General features: G+C 37.1%; 1 protein-coding gene across 1 annotated transcript in view; it reads right to left on the bottom strand.

Annotated features, from left to right (window-relative positions):
* Nucleotides 1-508: 508 nt before the first annotated feature.
* KIF14 (kinesin family member 14) overlaps nt 509-21,856 on the bottom strand; it is a 56,668-nt gene continuing 35,320 nt past the window's right edge. The window contains exons 22-30 of the mRNA XM_034666997.1: nt 19,759-19,859; nt 14,975-15,069; nt 12,321-12,545; nt 11,950-12,134; nt 8,485-8,643; nt 7,368-7,490; nt 3,956-4,030; nt 2,892-3,030; nt 509-2,628 (exon numbers count right to left, since the gene is read on the bottom strand). Coding sequence (XP_034522888.1) covers nt 2,249-2,628; nt 2,892-3,030; nt 3,956-4,030; nt 7,368-7,490; nt 8,485-8,643; nt 11,950-12,134; nt 12,321-12,545; nt 14,975-15,069; nt 19,759-19,859 — 1,482 coding nt within the window. The 3' untranslated portion in view covers nt 509-2,248. The remainder of the gene's footprint in view (nt 2,629-2,891; nt 3,031-3,955; nt 4,031-7,367; nt 7,491-8,484; nt 8,644-11,949; nt 12,135-12,320; nt 12,546-14,974; nt 15,070-19,758; nt 19,860-21,856) is intronic.

Genomic DNA, 21,856 nt, shown 5'->3' on the forward strand with positions numbered 1-21,856 from the left:
TGCCAGGACCTATTCCTACATTTTTCCCATTTAATGCTCAGGGAGTCCATGTGGTGGGTATTACTTTTCTTTCTCAGAGGAGGAAATGGGCAGGAAGACAGCAAGCAACTTATCTAAGATCATACCGTTACTAACTAGCCTCGCTGGGATTCATAGTCCAAATGTGTGAAAAATGCATGGAACTCCAAAGCCCCTGCTCTTTCCACTATAGCACATGGGGGCAAAGCTCTTCCAGACTGCCAACTGCAGAGGCAGAGCGAGGTCGAAGGAAAATCTATGTAGCTGTCATAATATTATTATTGTTTAGAATTGCCTAATTATTTGATTTGCAATACCAGTATAACCAGTATAATCATGCAATACCAGTGTAACTTGTGTAACTATTATCAAAGCAGAACTATTATGGCAATTTTGAGTCAGAAATAAAGTAAATGAGGAAAATCAATAAAATAAAAAAGCCTGAGACCAAGAGATAATTCTGAAGCCAATAAGATTTATTAAAGGCATTCTCTTTAAAAACATTTCTTATCAGTGCACATGATTCTAATAGCAAATATATTTTCATCATTCATTTGAATATTGTATAACAATTTACTTAAAAGTATAAATATATATATATATATATATATATATACACAAAATTTTACAAAGACACTAATAGGTTTCTGACCAATGAAGTCATGAGTTTAGAAAGCAGGAAGTAAAGATTAAGGACCAAACATTAAGATGAAAATTGCTGTATTGATACTTTAGAAAGTTCTTCAAAGAAGTACAACAGTCAGGCAAGAGTTCTTACATGTACATCGACACTTCATAAAACTTGATAGCAAAAGTGCCACTTGGCAGAGCACTGACTATTAAAACTATGTTTAGAACTTCAGAAAACAAGCTCAAATGCCAGAAAGAAAAGAAAAAAAAAAAAAAGAAAGAAAGAAAATTAAAGCAAATTTGCTACCCTGCACCATTTTAAAGCACGGGGCAACACAGCACATGGTTTATTAACATTGCTCTGGCTATAGTAACCGGTATTATTTACAATCTCGTCCCAGCAAGAAAATGACTGAACTTACTCCTTCCTGGTACTAACATCCAATTTTCACTTGTCAGGCCAAATGTACAAGTGATACCTGCAAGTGAAAGGGGCACATGAAAGGATCAGTTTATTTAAAAGAATTATTCTCCAGGAACTGCTCGATATCACCCAAGCAGAATCACTAAATGTCTTCCAAATTACACATACGCTTGTGGGCAAAAATGTCAAATTTTTTCCTTAATAAAAGATCCCCAAAGGAGAATATTCTCTATATTACTTAATTGCAAACCAAGGTTTTTTAAAACTGTGAGATATAATAAGGCTCTTTAATCTTTACCAAATCACGTACAAATTCTTTCATTACACCTTTAACAAAACAAGCATTATCAAGAAAAGGTCCAGCCTCTGATTTCCTAACCCCATTCAGAAGGTGAGTGTGATTCTGGCAATATTTAATTGGTTTTACATTATATTCATACAGTCCCCATTATGGAACACAGAGAACACTGTGACCTATTACACCAGCAAGCCATTTTATTAACATATAATTTTCCTGTATTTAGGTAACTACTTCTATTTGGAAAGAAAAGGAAACTACCCTTGAACACACTATTCAAAATGGCAACCAGTTAACCTTGCAAGAAAAACAGTTTTGGATATAACAATGCAAGTTAAGCTGCCCTAGCTAAACCTACATTGGCAATTTCACCATAAACCTCATCGTAGCTATTTGCAGAGGAGAGAGGGCACAGGCATAAACGTAACTGATTATTCATGTGTTTCCACTCATGAGAAAATAACTTATAATAACTTATAATAACTATAGTAACCATTTACAAACTAAAGAACCAACCAGAGATAGTATATCAATGTGAAAAATAAACCTTTAAAATTCAAGGCAATGAGAAACTGGAGAAATGACCATTCACTTGTTTTCGAACTCCTAATTTCATTCTCTTGCCACCATGTCCCAATACAGTGAATGCCTATTTAAAATCGTCTGCCGAGAAACTTCTGAATGCATATTCTGAAATCGGGATTCCATAATGCTTATACTTCCCATTCCCCATGGAAGGCCACCAAACAGATATGGACTTCTTTGAAACATTTATGCTGATTTCCTGCTTTTTTTTGTTCTCCTACGTAAGGAAAATTGCCTACCCAGTGTTTTCCCTCTCTTACATGGATGGTCATAAAGTGCCTACATGTCAGAATTCACACCCACTGAATCCTACTGGGTGTGCTGTCCTCTGAGGTCACTGCTGGCAACAAGCCATGGAGTTCATAGACACGCTTTGGTACACCTTTACTCCTAACGGAGTCGGTCCTGCTTGATTTAGATTGCTGTCCTTCTTCTCTGGTATTTTGGTTACAAGGTTCCCAGGGATTCAACAAATCAGGTCTTTCTTCAGATTCAAAACATAAGAGGAGTGACTTGACTAGAGATTCTAGTTCCCCGTGGCCAACTTGAGGTATTCTCTTCTCACAGCTGTCAAGAGAAGTAGAGCGCATGCTCAAGTCATCATGAAAATCCTTGGCCAAGTTGCAAAGACTTTCAACACAATTCTTCAGAAGATCTTTGTCACTGTGGCATCCTATGCAAGGAGAAGAAAAAGTTCATTAATATTTTCATTTTTCATGAGGTATTTATCCTGGGTTTTCAGGATCTAATTATTTAGGCAAAGTACTTACATATATTAAGTGAGAATACGACCATATGAGTTCCTATATTGGTAATTAACGTCAAGGAAGTAGCATTAGACTTTAGTTAATGCATTAGACTAGAAATGAAAAGATGTCTGAGAGTTCTTAAACTATAAAATTTTCATTAATTACAAATTTTGTCTGGAATATATACCTCTCAGTGCAGAAATAATAATTTGAATAGTTTGCTCCAAGCAATGTTTTAACTTCAGTAATTCTGGTGCAAGATTAACCATCTTCTTCAAATCCTGGTATCCAGAATTTTCTTGTTGTAGTTCAGTTCTGAAACTTTTCTGTAAATAAAGTTAATATTTTTAAAAATAGGTAATTGGCTTAGTCAATACAATTTTAATCACCAGAATCTTATTTTCAGGAAAGAGATGAGTTTACTTTCCTCACCAGTGCTTAGTTCTGTTTCCATAAGCAAGAACAAAATACAATATTAGTAATTAATGTTTTCAAAAGAAATAAGAATTTTAAATTAATTTTATTTTTTAAAATAAAAAAAATTTTTTAAACTAAGCTTTATGCCCAATGTGGGGCTTGAACTCACAACCCTGAGATCAAGAGTTGCGTGCCCTACTGACTGAGCCAGCCCGGTGCCCCAAGAATTTTAAATTAATTTTAAATCAAAGTCCAATCGTCATATTACATGGGAATAAAACAACAGTATGCTTTATTATCCAATATCATAAAAGATAAATTTATTTAATTTTTTAGTGTTCAACTTTATATATCTCCCATTTATTTTTATTTAAATAAAAATTTTCAAGCCATGGATATTTCTCTCCTTTTTGACACATTGATTATATACTTAATTTATATTTTTCTATTTACTTGCGACATGAAAATAAAATAATTTGTCTAATTCATCTATATTTTAAAATCTTTAAGCGAACTGATTGTTGAACACAATTTTTCAGCCAATAACTATCCCAGGAAAAGCTGACAGTTACTAAACCAGTAGCCGTAAGAAATAGATAAAACACATTAATATGAATCAATTTCTATACAATATCTCATCTATTACTAAAACGAATGAGTTATGACATCCAAGAGGAAGAAGCTAGAGAGCTATGATACATGCTTCAACTAGCCTGGCACAAAGGAATTATCTGGCTAAGGATAAAAACGTTAATAAACATCTCATACCTATACTTAAACCAAACGAAATGCTAAAATACACCAAACAGAAGTAAACATTAAAGCTTCTCTTACTGTTTTCCACTCAGCAAACATGTTTTCAAGACATCCAATCAGTCCCATGGCTTTAGCTTTCATCTGTTTAGTAACCTACAGAGAACATTAACAATTTTATTATATAAATAATTATTTGGAAGTTTAAAAATCCTAGAACTCTGTGGAAGAGACAGGGAAGAATTTTAGTCTAAGAAGTCAAAAGACTTGAGTTCTCTTACTGGGACTGCAATAAAAGAGCTGGCGTATCTAAATCATGTAAGCAGAACTTCTTCCAAAATAAACTGCACATTGATTCTGCATTAAATATAGACTCACTCGGATGTTTGTGATGACGACAGCATTGTGTCTTACATTTAAATATTTATAGGAATGAAATTTCCAAGACTTCCCTGGGAAGAGGGTGAGGTAACTAATATATCAAACAAATATTACACTTTAAGAACTACATATACATTTCCCCCCGTTTTATTGAGATATATTTGATATTTAACGCATTAGTTTAGAAGTGTACAACATAATGATTCGATATACTGCAAAATGATCACCGCAATAAGTTTAGTTAATATCCATTAACCTCACATAGTGACAATTTTTTTTTCTTGTGATGAGAACTTTGAAGAGCTACTCTCTTAGCAACTTTCAAATATACAACATAGTAGAATTATTAACTATCATCCCCGTGCTCTACGTTACATCCCCAGGGCTTCTTTATCTTACAGCCGGAAGCTGGGACTTTCAGACCACCTCCACTCATTTCACCTACACCCCCCCCCCACTCAGGTGACCATTAAGCTGTTCTGTTTCCGTGAGTTAAGCTTTTTTTTTTTTTTTTAAGATTCCACATATAAGCGAGATCACACAGTATTTGTCTTCCTTTGTTCCAGTGATTTTACTTATATGTTTTATTATTTGCTTCTCAATTATAACTCCATGTTGCATATGCAATTGTCTTCCGTTTACAAATAAGAAAACTGATTCCAAGCTCCTAAGACTCAGAACCGGGCTGGGAACCACAGTCTCAAGCTAAGCCTTCGCTTTTGTACTGCCCAATGCTGCCCTCCTAAGGTATCTTCTCACTTAATTTCTGCCCGGGGATGGTGTTAAGAATTGAAATGGCTTTACCCACACAGCTCTTCCTAAGTCTAACTTAAATTTCCTCTCTGTGGTTAAAAGGAACACACAAATTCTTTTTTTCCCCTGGCTCCAGATTCACAATTATAACTCCAATGCCTTCTGTTTGAACCCATTTTCTATTTCTTCAGATTCTTTGTTTTCCTTCCATAGGTTCTTGAGTTTTAACTTAAATGAATACGATGAGCTAAAAATCCCACCGTGATTATACAGCTGTGGCATACAGAAAATGAGAGGAAGGGAGGGAGAGGTCTGCATGAAAATGCCGATAATATGAATTTTATGCAAGATGGGCCTGACCCTTCTGCTGCTTATTTCCTCCAAACAGCAGCCAAGCTAACATCTGCACCCTGCTTTACTGCTTACAAAGCACATTCACAAGCGTTACTTCACCTCCTTTTCATTAAGTGATTCTATCCCCTCTTGCACTCACTGCCGGCGGAAATTCTACTTGGCAAACAGCGACAAAGTGTTTTAGGCATAAGCGGTGTTGCTGCTGGACACAACCAAGCTGGAGATGTCAGCAGTGGGCAGTAAGGGTCCACGGTCTTCGAAGCGGCATTACAGAACAGAAATCAGCCTCCTGTCTCCTGGAACAGGACTAGACTCACGTATCTTGATTTAATGACAAAATGAGCTCCTTTTGAATGCGTTTTTATTTTAAAAACAATATAACACAAAGCGAGAAAGGCAAACGTACAGAGAGAGCAAGCGCAAGCAAGCCGAGGCAGCTAAGATCTGCCAGGCACCGTGGTAGCATTTTCCCGTCCACTGTCCTCGGGTTCACAGAATCCTTGGAACAATCTTACGAAGCGCGCGTGATCATCCTCGCTTTTTAAACGCAGCGAGGGGGCCCAGGCAAGCAGCTCAAGGCTACACAGGAAGCGGGAGAGCAATTTAATATTCAGTGTTTTCTCCAGTTCTGAGCCAGTTTACGTAGAGATTAACCCATGCAGCCCTTTCGTCTGAGGAAAGGGATGGAGATCCCCTCTGGCTTACATGGAAAATGTCCCCCCAGTAAGGAAGCTGGACACACATTAATGGAGAGGTTTTTCTAAGAGGAAAAAAAAAAAACTAACTTACTCGATGCTTTCCTGGAAACAAGTCAGAGGGGTGGAAGCTAACAGTCCTCCACCTGACTGACTTTCCTAGATCAATTGGTATGTACGGAAACAAGTACCCATCCTAGTGGGGACGAGCTCAGCAAAAACAACATCCCAGGTAGCTCCATCCCGGCGGACGGACTCCAGAAAAAGAAAGGCAACGGGCAGAGACGGTTTTAACGAGAAGTTGTTACAACAAGATTCTAGAACAGACAGGCTCTGAGACTTGCTGCCATAAAGATTGGAACTTATCTTCTGAGTCCCCAGTTTACTAATAATAACTCTCAATAAAGAAACTTAATATGCATGAACAATGAGTTACAAACCTTATTTTTGTAGCATGCTGAATTTCAGAGTCAAGTAGGGAGAATATAAAACCCTGGCTCAGGACGACTGGACAAGGTCCTCCAGCTCCTTATGAAACGTGTAAGAACACAAGCAACTCCTCCCTCGCAAAATGGCGAGGTTCACCACTATTCTACGCAGAACGCCTAGTCCCATAATTGTACTGGGAGATTATTTAATAAGTAAATGACTCGCAACCTAGGACGTAAGTATTATTACACATGACAGGTGAAGAAACAGAGCATCGACTTGATAAACGATCGCCGAACAATGACAGATAGGCGTTAATCACAGTGCCACCTCGAAGACAGCAACTGGTTTTATGCTGTAATGTTAGTTAGCTGGAGGAGGTGGGGAGGAAGCATCTTTTTGGAAGTCACTCAAATCCTCATTGATTCTGTATCTTGATATAAAATGACAGATGCGAATGCCTCTGGCAAAATATTTAGTTTAGAATATTGGATCAATAAATGGTAGTTTCTGTTCTTTAGTGGAAAAAAGAGAGATCTAAAAAAAGATCAGGAAGAAATGGACAAGCAGAAAGTGAACACTAGATGTCACTGCCATACTCCACTCTGCTCCGGAGTTTACCCACAGACTGTTCACGGACAGTAATTGACAGGGTCTAGCGAAAGTACACACCAGAGGCCACAGTTAACTCAGAGCAACTTGGGGAAATATCACCATGACATAATGATCACATCAGCCTTTTCAATAAAAAAATAATAATTCAACACAAATCAAAATACATAGATGTATAAGAATCCAATTTAGTTGAATTAAACTATCTTCTAAAAATCAACTTTATAGAACATCTGGTATTATACAGAATGTTCTTTTATTCCTCTTACCTCATTTTGGGTACACTGCCTTAAGAGTTCATGCCGAAGTTCTTTTGCTTTTTCCAGTCCAGCATCTAATAGAATCTTCATTCCTAAGCCTACACCATCACAAAGAGCATCCACGAAATCCTCCTAGAAAAAGTTTTTAAGCATTAACTGGAAAACTCAGGTTTTATATTTTTAAAAAATTATAAAACAATTAAATTATATTTTCTGCTTATTTTAGGACTATAGTAAGTTCCAAGTTTATTAAATTCAATTAAAGCTGGAATAAGAACAGTCTATAAGAAAAGTAGCAAATCTGTAATTTAGCATTCCACACATAACACGTAATAAAGAATGTCTGTCTGAGGGAGGTGGGTGGGGGATGGGCTAGATGGGTGATGGGTGTTAAGGAGAGTGCTTGTTGTGATGAACACTGGGTGTTGTAGGTAAGTAATGAACCACTGAGTTCTACTCCAGAAACCAATATTGCACCGTATGGTAACTAAATAAAATTTAAATTAAAAAAAAAAAGAATGTCATCTTAGACAAGACACTGTGTAGCTAGAACACAGTAACATTCGAATATAATACTATGTTTTCTTTTTTTTTTTTTTAAAGATTTTATTTATTTATTTGACAGAGATAGAGACAGCCAGCGAGAGAGGGAACACAAAGCAGGGGGAGCGGGAGAGGAAGAAGCAGGCTCATAGCGGAGGAGCCTGATGTGGGGCGATCCCATAATGCCGGGATCACGCCCTGAGCCGAAGGCAGACGCTTAACCGCTGTGCCACCCAGGCACCCCTCGAATATAATACTATGTTTTCAATGGCATGAATACTTAAAGGAAGCAAATACAAATTTTCTAGAATTATAGAGTTCTTCATGTGTTGATTGGCTGAGCAAACCCTCCAGAGTAGGTACCTATCATCAAAGCAAAGATCCAAAAGGCAAAGTGAGGATTCCAGAAGTATCCAGTACATTTAACCAACTTAGATTGAAACAGTTTTAAATCATGTTGCTAAACTATAAAAAGTATGAGCTATTTTAAAATAAAAACAACTTATCATGTTTCATGATACTATTATCAGAAGTCTACTGTTGCCTCAAATGAAGTCTTTCAAAACTAATATTACCAAATTACCTGAACACTGGCAGCCTTGTTGCTACTATTTTCCAGAAAATGCAGCTTGCTCCCTTTAAGAATTGCTAACTGTCCCACATACTTTACAGCTTGTTGTACAATTTGGATTATTTTCTTTTGAGCCTCTTTTACCATTGATGAGATATCTGAACAACATCCCTACAAAACAAAAATGGATACATGAGATTACAAACAGAAGTAAAGAGAAGACAAGAAAAGCAATTTGAAGAAAACAAATTCTGTATTCACTGATATAGTGAGTATGCTTTGTAAAAGTCTCAGTCGGAATCAGAAAACACGCAGTCCTATAGCTACTAGCGATGATAAAACGACTAAGATGTAGCCTCTACCCTCAAAGACCTTACACACTAATAGGAGACATAAGACAAATATGCAGTTGACTTGATAGAAGAGAGAAGCAGTAAGTGAAACCCCCCACACCAAAAAAGGGGACAAAATGGTGGTTCTTTTTTGCCTTTGAACTTTTCCTGTCCTAGTAGCCATCTGACAGATGGTTGATAAAGATACTTTCTCTCATCAGGGGAGAAGGAAAAGGAAAGGGAAGCTAAAGGGGGAAAAACCAGCCTTCAGACAAAAGGCTTCTATACCAGAGTACACACACCCAAGAGGAATGTGGAGGTGCCCCCCGAGCTTTTCTCTCTGTTACCTGCCAACTGCAGTGATTCTTAAGAATATGTCTCTTGGCTTGCTTTCTGGACCATGCTTGTAATACTGCTACAAAGGTAAGAATTCTCAAACCACACTTTGGTAGGAAGTGTAGTCACTAAATTCAGTTTTGCCAATTTAACGTAAGTCTCTCCTGTGCTTGGTCTAATCTCCCTTTCAAGTCACCTGTTCTCTCCATCCTGGACTCTTTACATAAAGCATTTCCCATAAGGCTATAGGTTGCAACCCCTAAGTTAAGTTCAAAGTGTTCTTCCTAGAGAATGAAAAGAAGGAAAGAAACTGCATACCAGTTACTCTAATAGGTACTTTCTTATAACATCCATCCATCTGATCCTCATAGCAACCTTGCCAGATAGGCACTGTTATTTTTATTTTCCCAGTGAGAAAACGGGGAGACTTAAAAAGCTAAGCAATTTGCCAAAGGACATAGAACTAATTTAGCATGGGTTCAAACACTGGATTTCTAAATGCCAGCGGTGGGTTTTGGGGTTTTTTCTGTTCCTGAACTGCCTCTAAAACCTAAGAGCTAAACTAAGTATATCTCATATTCTCTTTTCCACCATAACCCTTCAACTAGCTTCCTTCTCAAGGCTCAAGCATAAGTCGGACCCTCAGTTTTGGCTCCCCAGCTTTGCTCTCTGGTCAGCCTTCCCTCTCATTTTCATGGCTCTAAGCTATCAGAGCATTTCCTTCATCTATCCCTTCGCCCATACCTGTTTGCAGCCCACCTCTCTGTCCTAGGGTCATTCTGCTTCCTCACTGCTTATACCCAAAGTGATCCTTCATCCAGTATGAATTTATAATTAATCCAATAACAAGTATCCAACCGAGCATCTATCATATGATGAGTCCTTGTTAAAAAGGACACCTAAGCCCCTCTAACTGCCCAAAGCTTACTGCCCATTGAGGTGTGTAGGCTTATAAATATGTTATATTAAAAGATAGGTGAAGTACAGGGTTATCAGAAAAACAAGAGAAATGCCTAACCGAGTCAGGGCAGACCCAGAAAGACCTCCTAGGGAAGAATAAGGGACAATAAAAAATAAACATTTGATTTCAATTTGACTAGATTACTCAACCAAACAAACATTTCCAAATCCTATCAAGTAAATAGCCCACTCAGGAGGTGTGTGATACAACTAACCTCTACTACAATAATACAGTGTAGAAAGTCTCTCGGTGGGCACAATAACATAAGATTTGTTCAAACATTCTGGAACATTTCGTTATGAAACCAAGTCACCCATTTTAAAAAATGAGACCTATCCCTTTTGGTATTTTCATATCTGCTCCCCTCATATATTCAAGGAATTCTTTTTTTTTTTTTTTTTAAGATTATATTTATTGAGGGGCGCCTGGGTGGCTCAGTCGTTAAGCGTCTGCTTTTGGCTCAGGCGTGATCCTGGCGTTCTGGGATCGAGCCCCCGATCGGGCTCCTCTGCTGGGAGCCTGCTTCTTCCTCTCCCACTCCCCCTGCTTGTGTTCCCTCTCTCGCTGGCTGTTTCTCTGTCAAATAAATAAATAAAATCTTTAAAAAATATATACATATTTTATTTATTTAAAGAGTGCATGCATGCATGCACAAGCAGGGGAAGGGCAGAGGGAGAGGGAGAGAGAAAATCCTAAGGAGACTCCACACTAAACGCAGAGCCTGACGCAAGGCTTGATATCATGACCCTGAGATCATGACCTGAGCCGAAATCGAGAGCTGGATGCTTAACGGACTCAGCCACCTAGGTGGCCCTATTCAAAGAATTCTTACGGAGGACTTCACTGAAATGGTGGATGACTAGGTATTATCCAATATCAAATTCCCCACTTCTTCTGTAGTAATAGAATCCTTGACTTTCCACTAGGTACATAGCTGTCCAGAATAAAAAGTACATTTCCCAATAATACTTGTAGCTACATATGGTCATGTGATGAAGTTTTGGCCAAAGATATTTAGAGAGAAATGTCATACGGAAATTTCCAGAAACTTCGCTTAAGAGAAGTTTGTCCCTTCTCTTCTTTGTCACTTGTTCCATCCTGCCACACTGAACTCAGACAGAGCTCCACCACTATGGTGGACCATGAAAGAAAGGGCCATGCTTTAGGCTTGGTAAAGGGATGTACTGAAAGGAGCTTGGATCTCAAGGAGTGGAGCAGAGCCACCATGCCTATTTCCAGATTTTATATGACAGAGAGTAAGCTTTCAGCTTATTTCTTCTTCAGAGCCAAGTCTAATCTCTCTTGATATAAGGTAAACAGAAAAAAAAAATTATTTTCCTTGCCTGTACATCACCAGGTTTGTGACTAATTCAGCATAAGCTGAAACCCAATACATAACCAGAGCAAGACTTTGCCTTTTTCCCCATAGCCACTACTGAGGACTAGCACAGAATACATAGTAAAGAGCATGAACTCTGGGCCCAAGACTGCCTGGGTTCAAATCCTAACTCTATCGCTTACTGATTATGTATGTAACATTGGATAGGCTACATATCCTGCACCTCCATTTCTTCACTTATGAAATGGTGATTAATAACAGTACTCACTTCTGAAGTTGTTACAAGAATTAAATGAGTTAATATTTGTAAATCACTGAGAACTCTTAGTGCCTGGCACAGAGGCCATAAACAATAAACAATTATAGAAAACCACATTTGCAGAATTGCAATACAGAAATCACTTCTGAAAATCCTACAGATCTAATTTTGGGGAAGATGCAGACAATAGGTCAATAAATACTTTATGAATAAATGAATTCTTCAAATGATGATCAGCAAATCAAGTTACCTGTAAAAATAACTGTAAGTAGCCTCCTAGTTTTTTAACCTCTTGTCTCAATTCATCTTCAAGTCTTGCTGTGCTGGCACAAGGCACAATATCATTCAGCCAGTGTTTGACTAGCACCACGAGCTGCTCAAAAGCACATGTGACCTGGATAGTCAGTGACTGCGTTGCTCGATCAGAAGAGAACACTTTGAAAGAAGGAGGAAAATTACTGGAAGAAATAATCTTCAGATAAAAGAACTCATATATGATCACCATTAAAACATTTTAGCATAGTCAGAAAATGCGTGAAAGGTGACAGTCATTCAAAAGAAAACATAATGTGCAGAAAATGATCATTCCCATAAGTTAATAAAATCAGTAAGGTTGCTTACAGTTATCTTGACTTTCTTCATCTTGTTCCTCATGAGCTTTGGAAATGGCAAATAGCCCGTGATAAATTTTAAGGAAATTATTAATCAGGCTGTCTGCCATGGTTTTTTCTTCATCATAACTCTGTCCAAGAAAATCTAAGGATGACCCAATCAATTCTTTGCAAATTCCAGGAAGAAAAGATTCTGCTGAACTTGAGTAAATAGCGCTCGATTTCTCCAGTATGCCTGTATCAGTAGAAAATAGCCATCGTAAGCCGACTTTTCAGGCACAATACTTTCAAACAAATGTATTAATGCAAGCATATTATAGACTCATTCATCAGTAAAATCAAAGTAGGCTATTCTTATCTCAATGCATTCTTATTTTTATAAGCCAAAGTGAAAGCACAAATCTATAAAGGAGTCAATTAATCTTTCATCGGAATCAATCCATAGGTTAGTAGTTTCTCAACCACAATACAAACAACAGACAGTGCAAATAAATTAAGCAACCATTGGTTTAATCTCCTTCCTTATTTACTTTTTGGGAACACCTAAGAAACTCCGAATTAGAAACTCTGAAAACAGTGGCAGTTACATGAAAAATAGAATAAATATAATAAATACAAATAAAATATAAATAAAGTTAATTTAATTAATTCATAAGCTGACAGTGTAGGCAATACTAGAGCAAACTATATTAAAAGGAATGTCTCTGTAGCTCTACTTTATACTAGTTTCTTCTCTAGGCATACTCTAATCAAAATAGACTAAAGCCAGTGATTATGTACAGTTACTATATCACATCTCTGGGAGACAGACTTTCAGCTTAATTTTCTAAGCACTGTCCAAACCAGAAGTAAATGGAAATACTTTGAAGAGCTCATTTGGAGCCTCTGGAAATAACTTTATACTGGAATGCTAACTCATGAGTATAATGATTCTTATTTAATAAACAACATTATTTTTTTGGTCCAGTTCATAGGTGATTAAACAGCAAACTAAAAGGAAGGTAGAATAAAGGCAAAGGGTGGGGACTATTAAGAGTCTAAGACAGGGGAGCTTGGCTGGCTCAGTCAGTAGAGCAAGTGACTCTTGATCTCGGGGTCATGAGTTTGAACCCCATGTTCGGGGTAGAGTTTACTTAAAAAACAAAAGAAAATAAAAAGCATTTTTAAAAAAGAGTCTAGACCAAAGATAAGAATTTGATTTGGGAAGAGAAAAAAGAAAAGCTCTACCACTGTAGGGTAATAGTATCAGGATGACGATGATGATTATATTCCAGTCACCATTTTGTTTATTCTTTGTTTGAGAAGATAATGATATATTCTTTAAGAAGATAATGATGTTAATGCATTCTAAAATCCAGCATCAACCTTTTAAAAAGCTGTAAAACTCTAGTTTAAAAATACAGCACTTAAGGTGAGAAGTTAGGACACTGGCTCAACTTCCCAGAGCTGCAAAATGCACTGTCCGTAGTCCCATGGCTGCCTGGGCAGGTTCATACCAAAGGCACATGTGGGTTTCTGTTTCCCTCTTTGAAAACGGCAAACAAGCAAAGACCCCTTATATTTTATTTAATTTTTAAATACGGCGCTTAAATAGACAGCTTTAATTTACCTGGAAAAATTACTTTTGTAAAACATCTTACTCTCAAATAATACTGAATAAACAACTTGATACCACAGATATATAACCTTTTATTGTGCTGGTAAAGAAAAAGCCTACAGCTTATTTTGTTTTCTCTTAAATTAAATAAGTAATTATCTTCCTAAAAGGTAATTTTGTGATTAAAAAGAAAGAAACCTAATTTCCTTATTTTAAAGTCAAGACGAGATAGAATTTCTTTCAGGACTACTTGTATTCCATTAATGTCTTTATCAAATAGATTATTACATTACACATTAACTTTAACTTCTCGTCTACTAAGGTATATGGTCTGTAAAGTGTGCACGTCTTAAGTATACAGCTTGTTGTTTTTACATGTGTGTACGTCCCCACTTAGATCAACGTGTACACGGTGTCCTCAACAGTATTGCAAAGGTTTCCCCTTGAGCATTGTTCTATTCTGAACTACTCTGGCTTCTGTCACCATAGATGAGTTTTGCCTGTTCTTCGGCTTCACAGAAACATAATCATACAGTGTGTACTTATTATCTGGTTGCTTTCACTCCATATGATGTTCTTGGGATTCATCCAGGTTGTTGAGTGAGACAGTCGTTCGTTCTTCTTTGTGCTGTGTAGTGATCCACTGCCACCTGGTAGGCATTTAAATTACTACAGGGAGCTAGCTGCCCATGCAAAATTACAAGGTGTGTGTGTGTGTGTGTGTGTGTGTATAATATAGTGTATATTTCCTCCTTGATAGGAAAATTAATGTTGTAATCCATATTCAAGTAAAATAATTATGACTGGAAAAATTCTATAGTTTTTTTCTTTTAAATGTTTTCTTTCACATTGGAATTAGCTACTCTACTAAAAGGCTTTGAAATAAATCACATAGCACAAAATTTTAGACATGGAAAGGGCCACCCAGCCCACCCCCTTCATTTTATAAAGAAAATGGAAACTTGTAGAAGAGAAAATGATTTGCATAAGAACATGAAACAAGGTAGTAATTGAGCCAGGACTTGATGCTTTTCTCAGTATATAAGAAAATTTGAGGAAAAAAATACCTGATGAATGGGAAGAATGCAAATTCTGCAGTGGGTGGGCTTGTATATCATGTAAACAACCAGAAATTCTTCTATTCTTCATCAAGCTCCTGCTCCTAAAAAAAGATAAACCATAAGATTAGTGGTTATAAACTACATGGAATAATAATATTAAGAATATTCTTGGGGCACCTGGGTGGCTCAGTCTGTTAATTGGCTTCCTTCAGCTCAGGTCATGATCTCAGGGTCCTGGGGTCGAGCCTTGTATCAGGCTCCCTGCTCAGCGAAGAGTCTGTTTCTCCCTCTCCCTTTGCCCTTCCCCCAACTCATGCACTCTCTCTCTCTCTCTCTAATAAATAAATAAATAAATAAATAAATAAATAAATAAATCTTTAAAAAAAAAAAGAAAGAAAGAATATTCTTGGGGCACCCATGGCTCAGTCAGTTAAGCATCTGCCTTCGGCTCAGGTCATGATCCCAGGGTTCTGGGTTTGAGTCCCGCATCGGGTTCCCTGCTCAGTGGTTAACCTGCTTCTCCCTCTTCCTCTGCCCCTCCTTACTGCTTGTGCTCTCTCTCTCCTGCTCTCTCTCAAATAAATAAAATCTTAAAAAAATAGAATATTCTCAATTCTCTAAAGAAAATTGGTATGCAGGTGTGTGTCAAACACAGGAAACATGGTTTCTGGGCTCACTGAAGAGAGAAATTAGGCAAATAATTACAATAAAGTGATGTGTCACGAAAGCAGAGCATGTTCTGCTGGAGAGGAAACTTGACCTGGCCCAAGGAGTTGGGAGGGCCTCCTGGAACAATGACATTAAAGGATGCACAGGAGTTAGCCAAATGGGGAGGCAGACTTGGGAAGGAGGGAACAGTGGTTCAGGTACACCTCCAGGATGTGGGAAGACCCGGTGATAAGGCATGCATGGACTGAGCAAGGTTCAGAAGGACTGCGGTCTATGATGGGGGAGAGGAGCAAAGGGGGAAGCTGGGGTGTGTGCAGGCTCCAGCCTGAGGCTGACCCTGGATGCCAATTAAGGAAGCTTGGATTTATCCTGAGTATATCCTGGGAAGGATCCTAAACAAGGAAATGATCTAGGTAAATAAACACTCAAGTGAACACTTGCTACACAGTGTGAAAAGTAGCACACCCATAAAGTGTAGTGGCAACACAAACAGAGGGAATGACTCTATCTTCACTCGCTCTTTCTGGGGCCTCTTTTCCCCCAGCCTATAAAACCACTCAGATCTCTGCCTGGAGTGTGACTGGCTGACTAGCTGTTACTCATTCTTCCTAACTGCTACTGGAAAAAGCAGCCTACTTCCGGAATGCCATTCATCGACAATTTTCTAAACTCCAACTCCAGCCCTTATTGTATCGAGAAGCTCCTTGAGCTGTGACCCGGATCTGGATCTAGGGGATCCGTTGAAGTCTTTTTCCTAACAGAACTCTAATACTGTTGGCCGTTCAAAGAAAAATACTATTTGTTGAAAAGATCGTTAAACCAAAACGTACTCCATCTGTAGTCATCTAAATGTTTCAAACATATTTTTTCCCCATGAATTCCTACAAGAAAAACACAGAAATATGACTGATAACAGGGAGAGGAAATATCAACACTCAATAGGACTGATAATAGGAAGAAGAAATATCAATTCTCAAAGCTAACAGTTTTTTGTACTTAGGAATGAAAGGAAACGATATATTATTACAGTAAGTCTAAACTAGGAAAACTTATTCTTCTAACACTATCACAGTTAAGCAATGTTTAAACTCAAGTAAAATGCTTGTCACATTCCTTTCAAAGAATTTTTACTTAACCTCTGGGAAAATTTTACTTTTAACTGTCCACAGGACGTTTCAAAATTTATAGGCAGCCAACCCAGTCTATTTCATCACAGAGCGGCTATGGCGTGTCATTGCCTGGTAGCGGTTCCATAATTAAGAATCTGTCAGTGTTTCCATTACCTGCAGGCATTCTTAGAGTTTGCAATTCTGTCATAAACATTCTTACAAGGCTGAAACTTCATATACAATGTCTCTGACCAAGAGCAATTCATTTAAAAAATATCTATATACTTTCAAATTATAGAAGTTCTCAAAAAAAAAATCTCTACCAAATGAAAATACCTAATTTTAACATACTAAAAAATATCAAAAGAAGTTTTAATTTTTTGGTAATAATTTAAACTTCTGTTGGTTCCCTAGTTATTAACCTAGAAGTCAGCAGAAAATAAGATGTAAATCACCAACTTTTAATAAGCTAACATTTTTATGCTTATTTATTTATTTTTAATTAATTTTTAAAATCCAAGTATAATTAACATATAGTGTGTTATATTAATTTCAGGTGTACAATATAGTGATTTCAACAATTCTATATATTGCTCAGTGCTCATCACGATAAGTGTACTCTTAATTCCCTTCATGAATGAAATAACTCATCCCATCACTCACTAATGTTCATTGATTATTAATATTAATACTATGACCCATAATTCTAAGTACACCAAGTTTGTATCTGTTTATAATAAAATATAATAAGAAACCAGTATTATAAAATCTAAAGGGATTTATAAATCGCCCTCTGATGAATTTGCAGTTCTGGTCTGAAAAATCACCTGAAGATATCACTATCTGTTAATTGGTATTAAATCAGAAATATGATCATCTCTATATTCCAAGATCTAATCTTACTTAGTATGTAGAAGCACCCAATAATACAAGTTGCCATTTATTCAACACCTCTCCACTGCAGTGGGAGTTCTACATACTTGATCTCTAATCTTTCAGCTCCTTCACAACATCATCATCATCCCATGGTGGTCATAGTAGAAGTAGCAGGAGAAGCAATTGTTTTTATATATGACCTCCCTTAAACTTAGCAACAGGCTCTTTAGAATAGGTATGCATTACTGTCTCCATCTTATAGAAAACTGAAGCCTAAAGATGTGATGTCACTTGCCCATGGCTACACTTGGCATAAATCACTCTATTATACATCGGAAACTAATGCAATACTGTATGGTAACTATACTGGAATTAAAATAAAAAACTTAATGAAAAAAGTTAGAACCCAGGACTCTGACATGAGCCTGTCAGAGTACATTGTAGCAGATACAGATATGTATCCTATGCTCAAGGAACTCAGAATCTGTTTAAAGGACATGTTTTGTATTTCTTTCAGCTTGAAATACCCAGCTGTTATGTATATAACATATAAGATAACATGTATCAATTATTATTTGTTTCTTACTGTAGCTTAGTTACCATGTAGCAAATAGAACAGAAGTAATAGGAGGGAGAAGTCTCTTTAAAGTAGTTCCATCTCTTTGAAATTTTATAAATGAGTTTAAAATAAGCATAGTCAAAATCAAAAAAGGCCTGAAAAGGTCTGGAAACCCAAATGGATTCTGAGCTGCAGCTGAAGGTGATAAAGTGGGGGGAAAAAATGATTTAACCAGGAAGATTCTGTTCTTTCATATGCAACAGAGAGGCAATATGGCACAGCGGTCAAGAAAATCAGGACCTTTAGAGTCACTCAAACCTGGATTTGAGTGCCAGCTCTTCCTTTATCAGCTCTGTGAGTTTGGACAACTTATAACCTCTTTAAATCCCCAGCCTCTCCATCTGTAAAAGGTGCATAATGACAGCACTAACCTCATAGTTCTGTAAGAACTACATGAAATAATACTTAGCAAGCACTCGGTCAGTGTTCTTGACAATGATGATGGTTCTGTTGGATGGACGAATGCCACTGACTCTTACATCCTGAAAATTCCCAAATCCCTCCTCCCAAGTTCTAGACCTGAACATATACACTTGGATGCTCCCTGGGTATCTCAAACTCATCGTGTTCAAAAATAAACTCATCTGACCCTCCATCTCAGGGAACATCACCTTCCTTCAGCCACTCACCCTTGTTAGACTGGGATTCCCCCCCCCCCCCCGAGTCCTTTATCATCCTCAACCCCACAACTAACCAAGTCCTTATTGATTCTTCCTCTTGAATATGTATAAAACCAGACTTCCCTCTCCAGTCCTTCTGCCTGACCCGATTTTGGGTCTTTATCAACTATTCTTCTAGTTTCTTCAATTCCTGGTATTTGAGGACAGAGAGCATTTTTTATTCATCTTTGTATCCTCAAGACATAGCAGACAGTAGTCTTGTTTCAAAACCAAATGAAGAAGTACTCATTTAAAAAGAAGTCTTTGTTTAAAAACCAAACTAAGCAGCTAAATTGGTTCCAAGACCAAGGCCTTTCTATTATACCATTCTGCCCCTCTGTAATCTAAGCATCTGAGGTCTAAACAGAACTAGTTTTTCCTTGAAAAGCATCTATTCACCATGGAAGTCTTTTCTGCTTTTAGTTAATAAGCAGCATTATATACAGAAGTTCTCAATCACCCTGATTTATTCTTCTGTGGTGCTCAAACTAACTTGACAGCGTTTAAAGTTCTATAACTTGCAATAAAATATCATAGAATATGCCAAGTTCTTGAAAAAGGGTAATTTAAAAGTAATAAACACTATTCATTTTTATAGGAAATTAGATTTATGCTATTCTAAGTCACTCTTAAGACTTATCTGTTGAGATGCTGACCATTTTTGCTCCTATTCTAACTGACAAACAATTTAATGCCCCAAGTGCTGTAATTTAATCAGTAACATACTATTTCTCTTATATTACTGGGTTCCCTGCACAGACGTATCCATTATGACAATAGATACTGCTTTTAAAATAAGGAAATGATACATATACATATACCCAGAACAAAAAAAAAACAATAACAAAATGTCTTTACCTCCTTCTAGAAAAGGAAGAAACTGGTGCATTTGTAATGTCAGGTTCCCATTCATCTTCAGGATCACAAAAGACATCTTCACTCTTGTTACTGTTATTGCTCTAAGAAAAATAAAATATATGGTTTCTATTAATTTGGGTTAAAAAATGTTTAGCAACTGGGGTGCCTGGATGGTTCAGTCGGTTAGGCGTCCAACTCTTCATTTCAGCTCAGGTCATGATCTCAGGGGCCTGGAATTGAGCCCCACATTGGGCTCTGCGTTCAGCAGGGAGTCTGCTTGAGGATTCTCTCTCTCCTTCTCCCTGTGCTCCTCCCCGCACTTGCACACTAATAAATAAATCTTAAAAATACTGCATTCCTGACAAAACAAAAAATCAAGCACATGATGCTAGGAATTTTATTGAGCTCTACTAATGAAAGCACAGAAATTAAATGATTCAAAAATGATTCAAAAACATAAACTTGGGATTTAGAAGACAGTGAAAACCAAAAAGATAAATCCTGGGGCACCTGGGTGGCTCAGTCGTTAAGCATCTGCCTTCAGCTCAGGGCCTGATCCCAGGGTCCTGGGATAGAGTCCCACATTGGGTTCCCTGCTCCACTGGGAGCCTGCTTCTTCCACTCCCACTCCCCCTGCTTGTGCTCCCTCTCTCGCTAGCTGTCTCTCTCTCTGTCGAATAAATAAATAAAATCTTAAAAAAAAAAAAAAAAGATAAATCCTCAGTAGAAAAATAAAAGAATAATCTGACAACATTAAGATTCAATCACTCCCTGGTTGAATATATTAATCATGATAATAATCTGAATTTTTAAGTATTTAAAGTAATATTAATTAAAGTTCAAGCAAAATACTATATATATAGAGCTTGATCCAAAAATAGTATAATTATTTAGAAAAATAATCAAAGAATATTTCAACAGTTGAAAGTAGGAAGTAAGATAATAATAAAGGTAACTCACCTACCACATTTTAATGTATGTGACAAGGCAAGAATGATCAAATGACTTCAATACAGTTTTTTTGTGCTCTAATTACAAAACCGTCCACATTCATTGTAGGAAATTTGGAAATTATCAATATGTATAAACATACAAAAATGTAATCACTGACAAACCCATCGTTTAGAGATAAACAATGTGAGTTCCTTTCAGTCTTTTTGGATTTCCTGTTATGAATAATATACCTTGCATTCTTGGAATTAACCCTACTTTGATCATGGTATAAGTATTCTTTGAGTATACCTTTGGGTTTGATCTACTGACTTTTTTTTTTTTAAGATTTATGTATTTATTGGTGAGAGAAAGAGAAAGGGAGGGAGAGAGAGAGAGAGAGAGAGAGAGAACATGCAGGGGGGAGGGGCAAAGAGAGAGGGAGAGAAAATCCCAAGCAGACTCTGTGCTGAGAGCAGAGCTTGATCTCACAACCTTGAGATCAGGACCTGAGCCAAAACCAAGAGCTGGATGCTTAACTAACTGTACCACCCAGGCACCCCGATTTACTGACATTTTTTTCAGGATTTTTATAGCTATGTTCATATGAAGGTTATTAGTTTGTAATTTTCTTCTGAATCATCTTTTCAGCTTTTGTGGGTTTTGCTTGGTTTGATTTTAATCGGTTATTCTAGCATCATAACTGTGACACTTTCTATCCTTTGTTATGTGCCAGAATAGTTGAAACACAATCATATTTATCTGTTCTCTTTTTTATTTATTTATTTTTTTAAGTAAGTTCTACACCCAACATGGGGCTCATGACCCTGAGATCAATCGTCTCATGCTCTACCGACTGAGCCAGCCAGGCACCTCTGTTCTTTGGTGGTTTAAAAAAGTTTCCTCATAAAACTGATTAGGACCAGGCACCTTTCCTTTACAGTTTTTTTTTTCTTTTTAAGAACAGTTTGTTGACAAACTTTTCAATTTATCGCATGGTTATTCACCCATTAGGTTAACTTGCATAATTGATCTTTTTCTAGAAAGTCTTTTCTCTCTAGAAAATTATCAAATTTATTAGTGTAAAGTTTTACATGTAAAATAATTTTTAAATGCTCTTGCTATCTTTGTATAAATGCCATTGCCCACTCCGAAAATCATGTTTCCT

Source organism: Ailuropoda melanoleuca, chromosome 8 (genome assembly GCF_002007445.2).
Source record: "Ailuropoda melanoleuca isolate Jingjing chromosome 8, ASM200744v2, whole genome shotgun sequence".
Classification (NCBI taxonomy): domain Eukaryota; kingdom Metazoa; phylum Chordata; class Mammalia; order Carnivora; family Ursidae; genus Ailuropoda; species Ailuropoda melanoleuca.